The 17,223-nt window shown below is 36.7% G+C and overlaps 2 protein-coding genes across 2 annotated transcripts; one reads left to right on the top strand and one right to left on the bottom strand.

The window, feature by feature from the left end:
* The first annotated feature begins 860 nt into the window (after window positions 1-860).
* Window positions 861-5,307, top strand: LOC124640881. The gene is made up of 4 exons (XM_047178836.1): window positions 861-947; window positions 1,018-1,090; window positions 3,523-3,693; window positions 4,047-5,307. The coding sequence occupies exons 2-4, from the start codon at window positions 1,018-1,020 to the stop codon at window positions 5,093-5,095; spliced, it is 1,293 nt and encodes a 430-aa protein (XP_047034792.1). The 5' UTR covers window positions 861-947; the 3' UTR covers window positions 5,096-5,307.
* LOC124640880 (coiled-coil domain-containing protein 174) lies at window positions 5,307-16,134 on the bottom strand. Its single transcript, XM_047178835.1, has 7 exons — window positions 15,932-16,134; window positions 15,592-15,806; window positions 7,836-8,015; window positions 7,028-7,172; window positions 6,797-6,944; window positions 6,273-6,494; window positions 5,307-6,093 (listed from the first exon to the last, which is right to left on the bottom strand). The coding sequence occupies exons 1-7, from the start codon at window positions 15,974-15,976 to the stop codon at window positions 5,339-5,341; spliced, it is 1,710 nt and encodes a 569-aa protein (XP_047034791.1). The 5' UTR covers window positions 15,977-16,134; the 3' UTR covers window positions 5,307-5,338.
* Between the last annotated feature and the right edge of the window lie 1,089 nt (window positions 16,135-17,223).

Below are 17,223 nucleotides of genomic sequence, written 5' to 3'. Positions count from 1 at the left end.
GAAAACAACCGAGAAAATGGCTATGTCTTACAATAATATACGGGCTTCGCACACTTCGATAAAATATAGGTTTTGTTGCTACAACGCCGGCCAATCATAATCGCTGAAATAGTGAAGTTTGTCCGACAAATAGTGCTAATGTCCGAAAGTTTCTAGACCAGAGCGGAACGGTTCCTCAATATTTTTGTGTTTCGAACAAGTTAGTAATACTGCTGAATCCCTCTTTATTGTACTAAGGGCTGATTTTTCAATCGCCAGATAGCTGTTATCTGAGGAATTTGTTTGACGTTTTGACAGCTTTTGTATGGAAAATATGTCAAACCGCCATATTTATTCCTCAGATAGAAGTTAACTGATGATTGAAAAATCAGCCATAAGTGTAGTTTAACATCAAACAAATTAAAATGTCTGCTGTTCAAATGAAATATTTTCGTTTCAGTACAAGCAGGTAGGGAAATAGATCGGTACCGAGCGTTGGACGGACTACTAGCACAGGTAACCTAATTATTTCATAAAAGCAATGTTATTTTATTTCCTTCCGTAGTAAAAGACACTTTGCACATACAATATTAATAGAAGATATTTAGATAACAGAAACGCAAATGAAATTAAGTTCAATAAAGTCCGTATTTAGGAGGAATAAAGTCCATAACAAAGCACGTATAACAGTTTAATTTAATAGACCACCGCATCAAAAGGACATTAAGCTTCACATAAACCGGACACGTCACGTAAACACAAAATATTATCATTTATATTGAATGGCGGTGCCATGTTTGATTGCCCTTATTACTTGTGACGTGTGAGCGGGCCCTTACGTAGCCGCGTAGGCCTACGAGCGGCGCGCTACGAAACTTTGAATAGTCGGCGCGTAGACGTTGCACTAACACACGACTTCACTCTTTCCGTGGCAGTGGCACTCATTTTAACACTCATTTGATACCAAGGTACATTTTATGTTCATTTAATAAATGTTACGAAAAGAAATGTAATAAAACAAAAGAGTTTTAAATTCAGATGGCGCCAACCGAAACAAAGTTGGTTCTCTCAAGGATTGTCGTGAGTGCGGCGGTTTTCTTCTCGCTATGTGGTGAGTACTCACAGAGATTATTTCGCCAACTTTCGCATTTCTAATAAAGTGAAAACTTTTGCAATAAATGTTGAGTGTTGTTGTTCTAGATCGAGCTATTTCGTTTGTATTTGTCGGTAACGTGATGTGCTTGTGTTGAGCGCTTTACTGGTATTTTTCGGTGAAAAAATTTACCGAACTTTTTGGGGCTGTAGCGTATTTTTCCGAGCTTTCATACCGATATTCGGATATTCTCCAAACCAGACATAACTTGAACATTTCAAAAATCTAAATTTCGCTTACATACATAACATTTTCATACAGTAGGCGACATATTTCTGCAAAACGAAGACCAAATATTGGAATAAAACTGACATTGGCAATAGCATGTTCTGAATAATAGAAGAGGGTGATTAAAACTTGTATCGCGCCATATTGACGTTGATCATAAGATATTCAGCGACCGCCGCGACCTTCCTCACATATGATGGTTCTCAAGCTCATTTACGTACTGACATGTATGTATTTAACGACAATGCAGTTTCTTATTAGGTATAAGTTGAATATTATGACAAACGTAGGATTGATATATTAATGATTGATATATTAATGATTGTATAATGTGATGGGAGGTAATGTGCTTACTAATATTATAATTGCGGAAGAAACTCAGTATGTCTGTCTGTCGCGCTTACACGACAAAACTTCTGAACTGATTTAAGTAAATGAAATTTGGTATACAGCTAGTCTTGCTTGAGAAATGACATACTTAGGCTACTTTTTATCCCGCTCGATGTAGTAATAATTTGAAAAATAGGTTGGTATGCTATGGTGTCATGCTAAAATGGATGTTTCAACGTGTTTTTCATTCTAAAATAAAATCAAAACCAGCGCATAGGTTCGACACATCTGCACCAGACATCATGTCTTAATTAATTTGTTTTTCAACTCGATAACTATCAATTTTTATGTCCCCTACAGTTCAATTTGTTGCCCTTCAATTCCTGTCTGTCAACTAAATTAAATTGTGTACAACATTCATCGCCCTAAAATACTTAGTTCACAAACATAGCTATATGTATGACATTTCCACATAGTAGATAGGTACTTACACGATTGCTCACATTTAAAAATAACGTTCACCAATATCAGAAATTAATGGAATATGGTGAATAACGTGACCTTATCAAATATACATATTTACACGGTAAGAAATTGAAAGTAAACACACATTATAAATAATTTATATGTACCTAAGAGTATTTTTATACTTCAAAAGGAAACTTTGCATACGGTGAGATTACGACGGCCGTCTATCAAATATTCTTTGAACAGGCATTGACGTTCATTGCAAACATTTTCTCACAGAATACAGACTCAATCCCAAAGTTAGCTGACCTACTTCGGTACATTTTTAGAGCTACAGTAACCGATTACAGTAGCATTGACAACTTTCTTTACAACCTTTACTACGGAAGTAAGTATATAAGTAAAGCCCTCTTTGCAACGCCTGAAAAACCTGTTTTATCTTAACGAGCAAATAAAGATTTTGAGTTTGAGTAGGTAAATAGCCATATTACCCACAATTCTGGTAGGTATGTGACTTATCTAACATTTGCTATCTCTTTCTATGCCCACAATAAAGATACTTTGACTATGACTTTGACTAACACCCCCCAATTCAACATCATTTATAGTCGTCACTGGCACACCAACAATACACATTCACGTTGGCACACGAAGAGTAATCAAACGCAGAAGCCAGCTGCATCGTGTGAATTAATGATTATGTGCTGTTCGGTCATTGCCGATAGAATTACTAACGATAGCAGAGGCCGAACCACGTGTACGGTGGACAGTATACACTGCGGTAACCTAATTTTCAAGTATTGATGTCCTAGTTCCATGTAACAGTCCCGTCAATCAATTTTACTCTGAGCTTTGTAATGAATAATTTGAGTAGTTGTAGTTTGGACGATTAGTTTCGTTGTAATAGTTACAAATTGTGGGCCATTTAAGGGTTACACAGAATTGGTAATCTTGTAGACAGTAATTACAAGTTTATTTTAAGGAGTTTTGAATTTAAGTTCTGCATGAGAAACAACAGCTGTATAATTAAACACCAAGTCCTTCAGAGAACCTTTATCTCATGCACTGTAGAAAAATATTGTAGAAATTCCCACAGGAAAATTGCTTCAACAGTTTTGTAATGAAAATGCAACATGCACATTTATCTACGTATAGATACCCAAACACGACTTACTTTTAGATTCACAATGGGGACTTACTATCATTTACCAACTGCAGATTTCAATAACCCATGGTTTTGCGATTAAAGATTGTTGACACAATTTATATGTGCGAATGTCAAAATTGAATCCCCTACTCCCAAGTCAGCGGACGTGTCGGTTATAGAAATTAACCGTAAAATATTCAAACTTGCTATCTTCTAGTGGAGCTACCATCAGTGAGGGCAGCGGAGGTCCGTCGCTGCTACTGGTGCGGGCCGCTAGCGGAGCAGGTGCACCGCAGCACGCGCGCGCTACCGTGTAGCGGGCCCCACACGCAGGTCACTGTGTGCGACCCTGGCTTCCCGTATTGTGCGGTTGTGGCTACGTCCCCGCGTAAGTATGGGTTCTGGCTTCTAAAAGAGTATTGGGTAGTGTCTACTTCTAATCTTAAAGATTTGTTAGGGAACTAATAAGATAGGTAGAAAAAACAGAATGGATGATGAGAAATAAATAATAACTGATTGATTGATTGCGTGTTCTAGATGAAATGACCGCCTTCTAATAAACCGGTATTATGGGGTATGTGTCGGTGTACCTATAGCAGACTAGGTCTCCTTAAATCATTTTTGATACAAGTACAACCACTTGGCTCTACTAAGTCTACCTATACAAACTTACCAACGAACAGGCTTATCAATCCTCAAACCTAATCATCTACTTAATGTGTTTTTTTTAATATTCCACAGCTTACATAGAATCGAGATACTGCGTAAAATTATACCAAGATGAATGTTATTCCCTGTACTGCAACTCGACTAGAACCTGGCGTATGACCTGCCCCTGCCGAGGAGACCTCTGCAATGGACCCAACACCGACCGCGAAGAAGATGCCTTTGCAGGACTCGCCAAGCTAGTCGCTAGGACTCATAACACAAGAGTCAGAAGGGCACTCATTACCACAGCTGGCTTCATCAACATGAACACTAAGACCAATCGAATAGACAACACTACTGTTGAAGATAATAAAATTATACCATCTAATACGTCAGACAATGTTGTTGATGCTGATTTAAACAATGAGAATCAAATTAATGAGACTAATACTGATGTAGAAGGTGGAAATAAAGAAGAAGAATCTCCCGCTGATGATACTGCTACTGTAGTGCCAGATGTCAAAAATGATGAAAATGAAATGCCGGAAACTGCAACCATTGCAACTGCTGAACTTAACAATGAAGCTCCCACAAGCAGTCCCAATAACAATGCAGATGAAGTAATAAAAACCACTGACCCTCAAATGAATGAAACCAGCATACAAATTGACATTCCAACAGTTGAAATTGAAAGCAGCGATCTTAAAACAGAAATCATACTAATGAGTAGTGAAACGACTAAAGTTGTAAAAGATATGGAACCAAGTGATGTTACAAATGCCAATGAAAATATTCCCGATATTCATACTGTTCCAGAATTTACTACCCAAGCGACTGTTGAGATGAAAGACACGGCTGGAATGACTACTCAAGCTACAATTACTTCTCCGACTGAAGAAAAAGTAACCATAAGTAAAGTCAAGCCGAGTGAACAGCTACCTACAGCCGAAGCTCTTCAACATAATGATACACCGTCAACAAAACCTACTGAACAAGTCACAATGAGTACAGCTACTACAAGTATGCAACCCATGCAAGTATTAACTACAGAAGCTACCAAACCAAGGAATAACACCGCTGTAAGAATGGAAACTCATATTCTCACACTAGCCGTCGGCGTCATCTTACATTTTAAAATCTAATTTAAATATTTAAGGCATTTCTTTTCGAATTTCACTGTCAAAAGTTGATCTCTGTAAGTGGAGCTTTAATTGTTATAGAAATTAAATGTAGATTATTTGTAGCGCTCATTCCATGTGATATTAGCATAGACAAATTGTAAATATTTTCAGCAATATTTTTAGACATTATGTAGATGTGATTGGCATTGGCACGAGAAATAAATATGCACAGTAACTTTGTATTGTTTTATTTACTGTCTCAAATTAATCAAAGGTAAAGTCGTAATGTTTTGGCAACTGTCTACCACTCGACTTGGTTTCCAAACTCTTTGCTCCTTGGCTGTATGCTTCCCTTATATCTGATTCAAAAGGTTTATCGAACTTCGTTTGCTTTATGGTTGGTCCATAATATTCAAATGTTGGAGGAGGCGGAACTTCTACACCAACGGAATCATGTTTCCTCTTTTCTGTACTAGTTTCTTCAGGAGCAGGATTTGCATCTTCTAATTCATCTATAATAGGCGTAGGTTCTTGGGCTCTGACAAAGTTCCTATATTTAACTGGTCTTTCCTCCTTATTGGAGGCAGATGAGAAATACAGCCCTTTTGTTATTTCACTTACGTCTCCAATTTCTGGCGGTGGTGGCGTCTTAACTCGAGGTCTAACATCTGCCCAAGTTTTTGTAGCAGGTGGGTCTTTATTACCAACCATATTTCCTTTGTCGTCAAATACAGCAATACCAGATGTGGAAGCTTGTGTTGGCGCAAATTCATTAATCCTCTTATCTCTTTGTTGTTCGACATACTCTTCTTGCGTCATCTCCCTGAATTTCTTAACCTTGCCATCAACACCATCTTTCCCTATATCCCATTCACGAACATACGCTTCTCGTAATTTCTGCCTCTCTTTTTCTTGTTCCATTTTCAGTTTATTCTCTTTTTCTTTCGCTTTAGCGTCTGCTTCGTTCTTCTGCTGTGTTAAGAACTCTAGTAAGCAGGTAGTGAAGTCTTTTTGATTATCTGAAATGGAAGAAATACTCATGAGATAATATATTAGTTTTACCTCGAAAAGAATATTCAGTATTAAGGCCAAGGTTATTTATGTCTTGCTGATCATATTTACATTATCTATTGGAACCCTTCTGACTAATCTCTGTCTTTTTTTCATCTATATTTTTGCTATTCTCTAAGGAACTTACCTTTAGGCTCCTCCGGTGGTAGTCCAGCCCTGGCCCTCTGCCGGGCCCTCGCAGCAGCTACCCTCGCAGCAATCAACTCGTCCCTCTTCTTGCGAACTTGTTCAGCCTCTTGTTGTGCCTTCAGGGTTTCCTCGCGACGCTTGATCAGCTCTTCCATCTGTTTCCGACGCTCAGTCTCATCGGTACTGAATGAATAGTATCCAACACCGTGGATACGCGCCTCTGTGAACATTTTTTGAAAATGAGTGAATTAATATACCAGGATAATGATAGAACATACCAGGATAGAATATAGCCTATGTTAATATATATTGTAATAATGTAGCTTCCCAATAGTAAAAGAATTTTTCAGATCAGTTCAGCAGTTAAACAAACAACAAATATTTCCTCTTTATTATTATCATAGATAGCATGAATGAATGTTAAAGTTATTGAATTAATGGATGATCAATTGAATAAGGTAATTAATGAATTAAAAATATAAATAGAATATTACAGGTATTTACAGTATTGTAGGTACAAACCATCAAACAACAAGTCTTGATAGTGAATATCCTTGTCTTTAGCCAGCAATTCCCTTTCTTTCTCCTCCCATTTCTCACGTAATGATTGCAAATACTCATTCGTAGTTTGAACCAACAATGGCTTTTCTTTCTCTGGTACACTCGGCTCCTATAAATTGTAATAAATAATTATGTACTCTAAATCTGCTACAAAAGGGTTTATTTTTTAATAGATTTTTTTCTCAAATTTACCTCTGGTTTGCTGACTTCCTCCTGACTAGATGTAGGTTTATCTTTGTTTATTGCTCTCATAAGTTCAGCGTCTCTCTTCAAAAACAAACTAATGTCAGATTTGTGACATTTTCGTGTTCGGCCAAGACAGTCTGTGAATTCAGTCCTGAAACATGCCATTGTTTTATGAGACAATTTGTACTATGTAATGGAGAACTATTGTAATAATATTATGTAATGAGGATGTATTGAAGCTCTACTTTTACTTTAAAAGCATTTCAGTATTAAAGGGATATTTATATAATACCAAAAGTCAAATATAATATAATAAGAAAAGATAATAAGAAAAGATATATATATAATAAGATATTATAAGAAAAGTCAAAAAAAGTAAAGGATATTTATATAATAAGAAAAGTCGTGGTGGCCTAGTGGGTAAAGAACCAACCTCTCGAGTATGAAGGCGTGGGTTCGATTCCAGGTCAGGCAAGTACCAATGCAACTTTTCTAAGTTTGTATGCACTTTCTAAGTATATCTTAGACACCAATGGCTGATATAAAGGTGAAGGAAAACATCTTGAGGAAACCTGGACTATAAAGTCTGTAATCACCAACCCGCATTGAGCAAGCGTGGTGATTAATGCTCAATCCTTCTCCGTGTGAGAGGAGGCCTGTGCCCAGCAGTGGGACGATAAAAAGGCTGTAACAGTTATATAATACCAGTGCAGTTGGGTTGTTAGAAACCTAGGCTATATTTGATTGCTAGGATGAATTTGATGAATAAGACATGTATAGGCAGAAAATACTATATGTATAGAAAATAAATTACCATTCATCATCATCATTAGCACTATTTTGAGTAGGTTGCTCAGGGGGAACTTCCACTGGCTTCTCAGGCTCCTGTTGTTTCTTAGTATTGAAGTCCACAAGAAACCGGCTGGCCAGCTGTGAGTTCCCAGCTCCATCGGACAAATGCTCGTACAACTCCGCTTTCTTCTCTAAAGCTAACCTGCAAAGTTAATAGCAATTACTGATATTAAGAAAATCATGAAACCTGGCAATATTTTCTTCTAAATGATAAATACATTACAATAATCAGCATTTAAAACGTGTTGTGGTACTCAAATTAGTTAATAGAAAACCCATTTATTGCCCATTTCCATTTTTTTTTAAGTTATGATCCTCCACTTCATATGTGCCATAGAAGGCATAACATGCAGCATGATCTTATTTAACTAATATTCTCAAGTGTATGACATATTGAAGACATGCCACTGCCAGCAGTTTCACCCGCATCCTGTGGGGACTACTGTTGAACCTAGATAAAAAGTAGCCTTTCTCAATGAATAATTGTTTTTTAATAAGTTCTAGTTGTTATATAATATAACATTCCTTCCTATGTGCTTATTTACCTTTTCTTCTCATATACCTACTTGTACTTTATTTTTACATTGTCAATATTGTTTCCTTCATTTCTCTTTCAATCTTTGAACTCTATTTCACTAACGATTTGTATAATGTGTTATTAATATCTAATGTACCTCATTTAGGTTACAACTATTTACTGTTCTCAAAGGATGTTATTAAGTAATTAGCCAATAGTGATTATTTAAGTTGTTATTTACTTTTCCATTCATTTCTTCATATAAATACGTGCCCTTAAGTTAAAGTAAGTTAGTTCTATTCCTACATTCTATTGTTAAACTTGTAATCAAATCTTAAATAAAATAATATTTTATTTTTAAAGTCGTTTTTGCCACTATCACATAACAAATTTGGCGCAGTCGGTAGGATCGCGTGTACATAAAGACGAAGTTAAACGTGTAGACTCCAAACGGTCAAAATCGCCTAGGGACGAAGCACGGTAGCAAGGCTTTTAAACAACTTCGCCGGACCTTCGAGTAATGAAGCTCAGCATCGCGACCAGTATTTCACTGTTATGGTAAGTGGCCTAAAACGCATATTGCTCTGCTACCTCTCTATTTCCCATTAATCATTCAAACCTAATTCCTTAAATCTTATATTTCCTCCCCGCCTAGAATAAAGATTGGGTGTTAGCGCCGAATGTTTTTGGAGTGGAGGAATTGTCGTCGCTGTCATCTTCGGAGATACATGACGTTGTGGTTTGGTTCAACGTGGTCATCGGGATGTTCTGAATGTGACGTGTTGATCGATGTCGTCGTGATGTTCTTCCGGAGCAGTTGTTGAAGATCTGGATGCAGTGGTTGTCATCGTTATTGCGATCAAAGTTATTTGCAACTCTTAGACATCTTCTGAATAATTTATACATCAAAAATGATAGCATGACGGTTCCTGTTGTGAAGTAGAACCAAGAAAATCTATTCTGGTGTCGTTGGATGAAGGGTTTCTGTTTTATCTGCTGGATTTCCTCGTTATGTTTATCTAGTTGATGTTTGAGGTTGTTGAGTGAGTCTAGTGGAGTTTCGTTGATTGAGATAGGTCGAAGCAATCTTCAGTTCTGATGTCGGGAACTATAATCGGGAATGTGATGTTGTCTTCCTTGCTTTGGTGTGCTGACAGCATACTGTATCCCGTGTGAAGTTTACAGTTTTTTTCAAGGGTCCGTAGATTTTGTGATGCGAGACTTGATTGTTGCATTGAAGGATGCACTGTGTTGCGTTACTGAGGATGTAGAGCCATCTGTTGTTTTCCAAGCGTTGGAATGTGTTGATTTGTGCAGCGAAGGTTGTAGTTGTACAGATGGTGGGGATGTCGTTCGAGACACTGAGTAGGATTTGTAGCTCACAAACAGGGCGTGTATCAGAGTTGTAGACGATGATATCTCGGCACACGCTTCTTCTTTCAGCGTATGTCTTGCAGTTGTCCAATGAGCTCGTGGATACGTAGTGTTCACCACTAGGGTTTGTGGCCAAATACTTATGCTCTGGTAGGATGGTGGTATAGAGAGAGGAATTGGGATGTTGGATAGGGATTGAATAGATATGGTAGAGTTTAAAAGATTCAGGTTTAATGAGTGGGAAATCTAATATATAAAGTAATCTATTTGAGTACACGTAAGCAGAGAGTTGAGTCGAATCTAGGATTTTATTGATATTGTCGATGGTAACAGGACTAACTAATTGTTTATTAGATCTAGCGTGGTTGGATAAGAGAAGATTTTTATATAGTTTATTAAGAGAAATGATTGAATGATGAATTATGTTTGATTTTGCAAATAAAATACTCGAGAGGCAATCGTCAATCTCGTTTTGGAGATTGGTGACCGATTCTAGTATTAAAATTGAGATTGATGAGATATCTTCCGTAATTTTTAAATCGAAAATAGTTTTAGAGGTGCTGTTAAGATATTGATTTAAACGATCAATGTTTTTATTTATGACCTGTTCATCATAAGAGATTTTAAATATCGTTTCGTTGAAATTCCTAATAGTACTAGAAGTTATTTGGATTTGTTTCTGCATTAAAGAGGTGCGAAGGCGGAAGCTAGACGTTTTAAGGATTCATGAGCAATAAATAGTGGTTTAAGATCACGGTAAACGATGAGTTTCCATGAGTCATCAGATATGGTGATAGAGCCTTCTTCTTTATAAAATAATCGCCGGATTATTTTATAAATCTTCCTGATCGGAATGAAATCTTTTAGGAACACCGTAATGTTGACAAAAATAAAGTAATTCTTTAGCCACAGTTACGGCTTCTTTATCGGGAATAGGATAGGCTTGTACGAATCGAGTTAGGTCATCTTGAAGAGTTAAAACATATTTATTATTGTTGTAGCTAATGTCTGAATAAGAGACAAGGTCCATAGATACTCGTTCGAATGGTTCAGTTGATTGTGATGTAATTATCATAGGAGCTTGAAAGTTTTTTCGTTGTACTTTATTACGCTGGCAAGTAACACATGAATCGATGTAAGTTTTGATATCGTTTGTCATGCCTTTCCAAAAGAAGTTGTCACGTATTTTTCTGTTAGTTTCTAAGATACCGCGATGTCCTGAGAGAGGTTCATCATGGTAGGTCTTCAGTATTTGAGGAATTTCCTCAGGTTTTGGATATTTTATATTGTTTTTACAGATTGTAATATCACAATTATATATTTCGGCTAAATATGATGTAATGCGTAATTGTTCGTTACCTTTCATTTTACAGGTGAGATCGTTTTGTAGATCAGGTACAAAAAGAGATTCTATTTTGTTCTGTTGTAGACATGGTAATAGTGATTTGAAATAACTTTCGGAATCCCAAGGATCAAAATGTGTAGGTCTTGTAGGACAGAAGTATAAGTTTTGATTTTTATCTGAAATAAGGAGATCGACATCGCATAGAGATTTAGGTTTTTCTAAATAAGGTTTTGTCTGAGAGCAAGATTCAATTGCTTCATTAAAATATTGTGTGTTATGTCCCAAATAAGCTACTTCTTTCCGCATAAATTCGCATTTATCAGGTTGGACTTTCAGACCGTTTTTCCTGAGTCGGTTGAAGACTTCAGTAAGCTTCTGTTCGTGTTCCTGGAGGCTGGATGCGAATATCACTATGTCATCTAGGTAGACAAAACAACGTTCACCTTATAAACCTTGGAGGACACTATCCATAGCACATTGAAATGGTAGCAGGGCATTTTTAAGACCGAATGGCATTCTAAGGAACTCGTAATGTCCATATGGTGTGTAAAAGGCTCTTTTCGGGATGTCTTTAGGGTCAAGTTCAATTTGGTGGAATCCCGAGGCAAGATCTAAGTTAGTGAAGTAAATTGAATGGCCCAGCTTGTCTAGAATGTCAGTTATGTTGGGCAAAGGATAACTGTCCCCTATATTGATATCGTTAAGTTTGCGATAGTCGATGACTATACGCCATTTCTAGTTTCTTGGGGACTACCCAGATTGGGCTACTCCAAGGAGATGAACTTGGTTGAATAATATTATGATCTAGCATCTTTTGGACTTGTGATTTTACTTCTTGTTGATGCACATACGGAAATCGATAAGTCTTTGTATTAATTGGCGTGTCTGATGTAGTGGGGATTGTGTGTTTGGTGTGGTTTGTGAATGTCAAAGGTTCGTTTTCTGTGATAAAGATGTCTGAAAAATCCATGACAATTTTATTTAGAGATTGATTTTCTTCTTCATTGGGGTGATCTCTGCGAATGAGTTTGTCTACTTTGTTTCGTTTGTCGTTAAACGTATGTGTATTCGTTGAATTTATTGGAATATTATTTGAAGATTCTATTGCGACTAGTTCTGATGCATGAACTCTAGGTATTAACACAAGTTTATCATTGTTACCGGAATTAGGAATTTGTTATCTTTTACTGTGACTAAGGCGTTAGGAATAGTGACATCGTCGCAAATGGTTTGTTTTTCGATTAAGGCTGGTCCGTTTTGAATATCATTAGTACAAAATGTGATAACAGTTTCAGATCGTCGGCCTATGAACTGTTTGTTATCTACGGGTTCGGTTGGTTTTTCTTCAATATGAAATAATTTGTAAGTACGATCTCGTATACGCATGGTTTTTGATTGTACGTAGATATTGGCATTGAACTTGCTCATGAAGTCATTGCCCAGGATACCATCTGCTTTAATGTTGAGGTTTGCTATGTGAAAATTGAATTTCGGGAAATGATCTAGGGAGATTTGAGCTTTACCGAAGCTTTGAATAGAAGATTGGTTACCAGATATACCTACAATCGATACGACGCACGGTTGGTCTAGAGGGGCACTACCAATATGTTCCTTATTAAGGACGGATATAGCGGCTCCTGTATCGATAAGTAATGTTACCGGTTTACCTTCAACGTGGAATTGGCAAATGTAGAAGATTTTCTGGAGGTACGTTTAGCGTAGAGATAGTAATGGGTTCAGTATACATAGCTTTAGAATCTGATTTTGACATAGAATTAGGATTTGAGTTTGGCATAGATTTAGATTTGGATTTAGACATAGAATTAGAATTTGAGTTTGAAATAGATTTGGGATGTAATTGTGTTTGAATCGATACATCTTTCGTGGTTGTAGTTTGAGTGCTAGCGTCACGAAATTGTCCCCGATGGACTGGATAAGAGGAAGTATGTTTTTCGGAGTTGGTAATTACTGAATTTGTAGTGTTTCGAGACTCGGTATTGTTGTCTGGACATTGTAAGAGTGGGCTGAAGCGGTTCCCGATGGCATGCCCAACACCTCGGCCGCTTCTGAGTTTAAATTATTAATTTTCGCGGATGGAACTGCTGCGCGTTGATTTTGTGGTATTTGATTTCTGATACTATTGTTGTATTCTCTTTTTCGGCATTCCGAAATCAGATGACCCATTTTTTTGCAATAATTACATTGCTTAGGTGGGTTTCTAAATTGTGGAATGGCTTTTGGTTGTACCGATTGGTTTTTAATCTGACTACTAGGGATATTATATAAAACTTGTCTGGCTTTGTTCATGTTTCTTATTTTTTCTTCTTGAGTTGCGAAATTTCCCGCATCCAATAGGCTTGCAAAAGAACGAACGCGAAGCATCATCCCTATGTCCGAACTTAGACCGTTTACGAATACATTGAGAGCCATCTCTTCGGTAGTAGCTTTGCGACCCTCTAACGCAGCGGTTCCCGAATTCTTTTGGCTTCGGAACCCTTTTCGTTTCACCATTTTTCGGCGGAACCCTATCTTAAGTAAGAAGTAAAGTAAAGACGTAAATACACTTAGGTACGGCACTTGGCGTGTGGTAGCGCACCAAATGGTTATATGGTTAGAGACATATTCATTATACTCCGGCGTAGCATGGCTATCTGTCACACGTGCCAGAAAACAATTTAGCCGCCCTTGACTTTGTGTATTATGTGAATAGTTTTCAATAGTTTTCAGTTTGAAGACTGACAAAGTAAACGCAAAAAGAAATAGATTGGGTTTGTACAGGTGCGAGGCGAGCGAGCGCGATTTTTTTTAACTAAAAGAAGAAGTTCCAAGCACCCGCTAGCATTGAAAGACATTCAGTGGCAGCCGGTATCGCGAGCGAAGCGAGCGCGAATTTTTTTTAGTTTAAGTACCTGCACAAAATAAACAAAACCACTGTAAATTAATAAGGTCCCAAAAAGTACAATATCCACACAAAAAGCAAATGCAAATGAATAAGCAGCTAGCGAAGAAAGCGCTATTGCTTTTTCTGAACTGTCAAATGTTTGAAAACGTATAATCCTGGCGATGAAATAAGCCCAAAAAATGCGGTGATTTTTGGCGGACTCGCTACCTACTTTTTCCGATTGCCGAAGACCTGGAGATATTAAGTTAATCTACAATTTGTAAAAAACGGAATAAAATTATCTGCTGCCGTGGCCTTCCCCCGCCACTTGTCGCGAAAGTACGAGACTTACACTCCCGAGTGGTACCCACCTACATGGTGCCTAAATGGAATTTTGGAATGCAATATTTAAAACCATTTTAATTGAAAATGAATAATAATTAAATTTTGTCAAAAGTGAAACGATTTACCATATTATGGAAATTTTGAATTTTCCACGGAACCCCTGAGGGCCTGTCACGGAACCTCATGGTTCCGCGGAACCCCATTTGGGAACCGCTGCTCTAACGTACAATCTGTGATTTCGGCCATTAGTTTTTCTATAATTTTGCTTCTACATAAATCAACACGAAGGAAGAATTCTGTGATGCTTTCTTGAGGCTTTTGGAAGTAGGATTGTAGTTCTAGATTTAAGTGAGCTAGCGTTTTTGTTTGGGAGAATATCTGGATAAGAAACTGTTTGAGGTCGCACCATTTAAAAAAATGTTTAGAATGGACGTCTGATGAACCTGGTCCAGTGAGCTTATTTAACGCGTACATTAAGAGAACTGTCTGTTGATGTACTGAAGCAAGCTTAAACGCGGAGTCACATATACTTGAGAATTTTGCGAGGTGTCTAAGTCAGGAATTAGTTTTAAGAGAGTCCCTAGGTCCATTCTGAGTTGGGGGAGACTTTAGTGTCTGGCATCGTGATATGAGGTTTTGAGTGTAAAATATAAGATTTAAGGAATTAGGATTGAATGATCAATGGGAAATGGAGAGGTAGCAGAGCAATATGCCACTTACCATAACAGTGAAATACTGGTCGCGATGCTGAGCTTCATTACTCGAAGGTCGGGCGAAGTTGTTTAAAAGCCTTCAGCTACCGTGCTTTGTCACTAGGCGATTTTTACCGTTTGGAGTCTACACGTTTAACTTCGTCTTTATGCACACGCGATCCTACCGACTGCGCCAAATTTGTTATGTGATAGTGGCAAAAACGACTTTAAAAATAAAATATTATTTTATTTAAGATTTGATTATAATATTAACAATAGAATGTAGGAATAGAACTAACTTACTTAACTTAAGGGCACGTATTTATATGAAGAAATGAATGGAAAAGTAAGTTAGTTCTATTGCTACATTCTATTGTTAAACTTGTAATCAAATCTTAAATAAAATAATATTTTTTTTTTAAAGTTGTTTTTGCCACTATCACATAACATAGTTTTCAATAAGTTGAGTGGTTCCTGAGATTATCATTCATCATCATCATCACAACAAACAAACTCTTCAGCTATATAATATTAGTAGGTAAGGGTTTGCCAAACACAACTCACTTTGCCTTCCGACAAGCTTCAAGTTCCTCAGTATCAACTGCTTGTAAACTATCTTTGAAAGTTTTCTTATATGCTGTTTTTGTATCTTTGTCCTGATCTTTCTCTTTCTCTCGAGCAGGCGGCGGTTTGAAGTTTTCTATCTTGTGCTGTGGCAGCCGCCTTTTCTCATTAACTTCCTCTTGCTTTCTCAGTAGCTCAGCTTTTAAACTAAACAGCTGGAAAAAACAATTTGTACATCAATATCTCATACATAATTCATGTTTTACCAACGATACTTGACGTAGCCTAGACTTTTAAGGCATTGCAGACTATTGCATAAGTTATAGAAATAATAACTTACTGTAGATTTGTTAAATAGAATCTTTTTGGAACTCCCATCATTCATTTTGCAATTGTGAAAAATATCTTGAGCAAATACAGGATATTAATTCGAAATGATGATTATATTCACATGTATAAACAGTTATGATCAATTCTGATTTTTAAATAATAAATTAAAATATTTATCACAGGAAAATAAACAAGGGCAAATATTTTATCAACGAAAACTAGAGATGGGTAACTCAGGAGTGATAGATAAAAAAGATATGTATCTTTCCGTTCTTATCACTCACTCTTTGTATCAGTTCAAGTCCGAATGTATCAGTGTATCTTTAACAACTCATTCAATCCGTCGTCCGTTTGTATCTGTGTTGCACTCGCACACACAGCGTTGAGCGGTTGGCGTCACGGTTTCTCATCGGAAAGTCCAGACATCTCTTTCGCACTTCCCTACTTAGAATGTTCTGTCTCACTTTCTCGATACCGAAAATAAGTGTTTGACCACTATTTTTATGTATTTATTCGATTTACACGGCTTTAACAGCCAATTACATAAATCGTAAACTTAAATTTGAAATGAAAAATAGAAACTTAAAAAAAAAAATAAGCCTAAAAATATTATAAACTGATATACGAATCTATCTATCATAAACGAATCTATCACTCTTAGTTCGTACTGATTTAGTGATACATTGGATTGAATTGAACGAAGCGAGTCACTCTGAGCAACAGTACAATGTCACTCACGGATTCGAAAGGATATAGAGATACAAAAGAGTGATACATATCCCAGTGATCAAAAGATACATATCAATCTTTTCTTTTCAATGATACGTTTTTCCCATGTCTAACGAAAACTGTCAATCAGGGGGAGGACACTCCGTACATTTTGACAGCTAAGTAAACGAAGAGTCGCCACCTTTTATTTGGCCCGGAAACTATTTACTATCTAAAAGATACCTTAAATTACCAACAGATGGCACTACACTATAATCGATTTTGTTTGTTAATATAAAATTATTTATGCAATATTAATTAGAGAAAAGTATGAGGAAAATATTAGACACTTTAAAAAAAGATATAATAGGCGAATAAATTAAATACGGTTTAAAAAAGCACAAATATCAAATTTCATCTAAAAAGACCTGGTGTCAGTATTCCAAGTAACTTAACAAAACCGATCATAATAATATCAATATGGCGGTTTTTTGCATTCCGCATACACGCGTAAATAAAAAGTAATATATAATAATTATTTGTTTTCCTTCGACCTTTTACTATATTAACGATGACATTTTCTATTAGGGTAAG

This window comes from Helicoverpa zea, chromosome 21 (assembly GCF_022581195.2).
Source record: "Helicoverpa zea isolate HzStark_Cry1AcR chromosome 21, ilHelZeax1.1, whole genome shotgun sequence".
NCBI lineage: Eukaryota > Metazoa > Arthropoda > Insecta > Lepidoptera > Noctuidae > Helicoverpa > Helicoverpa zea.
This window is presented reverse-complemented; position numbering and strand designations above follow the sequence as displayed.

Excerpts from the sequence above, each read along its gene's own strand:
- LOC124640881 (XM_047178836.1), top strand. The coding sequence starts at position 1,018 with ATGGCGCCAACCGAAACAAAGTTGGTTCTCTCAAGGATTGTCGTGAGT. Across the intron at positions 1,091-3,522 it reads GGTTTTCTTCTCGCTATGTG|TGGAGCTACCATCAGTGAGG; the intron begins GTGAGTACTCAC and ends GCTATCTTCTAG. Across the intron at positions 3,694-4,046 it reads GGTTGTGGCTACGTCCCCGC|CTTACATAGAATCGAGATAC; the intron begins GTAAGTATGGGT and ends AATATTCCACAG.
- LOC124640880 (XM_047178835.1), bottom strand. The coding sequence starts at position 15,976 with ATGAATGATGGGAGTTCCAAAAAGATTCTATTTAACAAATCTACA. Across the intron at positions 8,016-15,591 it reads GAAGCTTGTCGGAAGGCAAA|GTTAGCTTTAGAGAAGAAAG; the intron begins GTGAGTTGTGTT and ends TTAACTTTGCAG. Across the intron at positions 6,495-6,796 it reads TCAAGACTTGTTGTTTGATG|AGGCGCGTATCCACGGTGTT; the intron begins GTTTGTACCTAC and ends AAATGTTCACAG.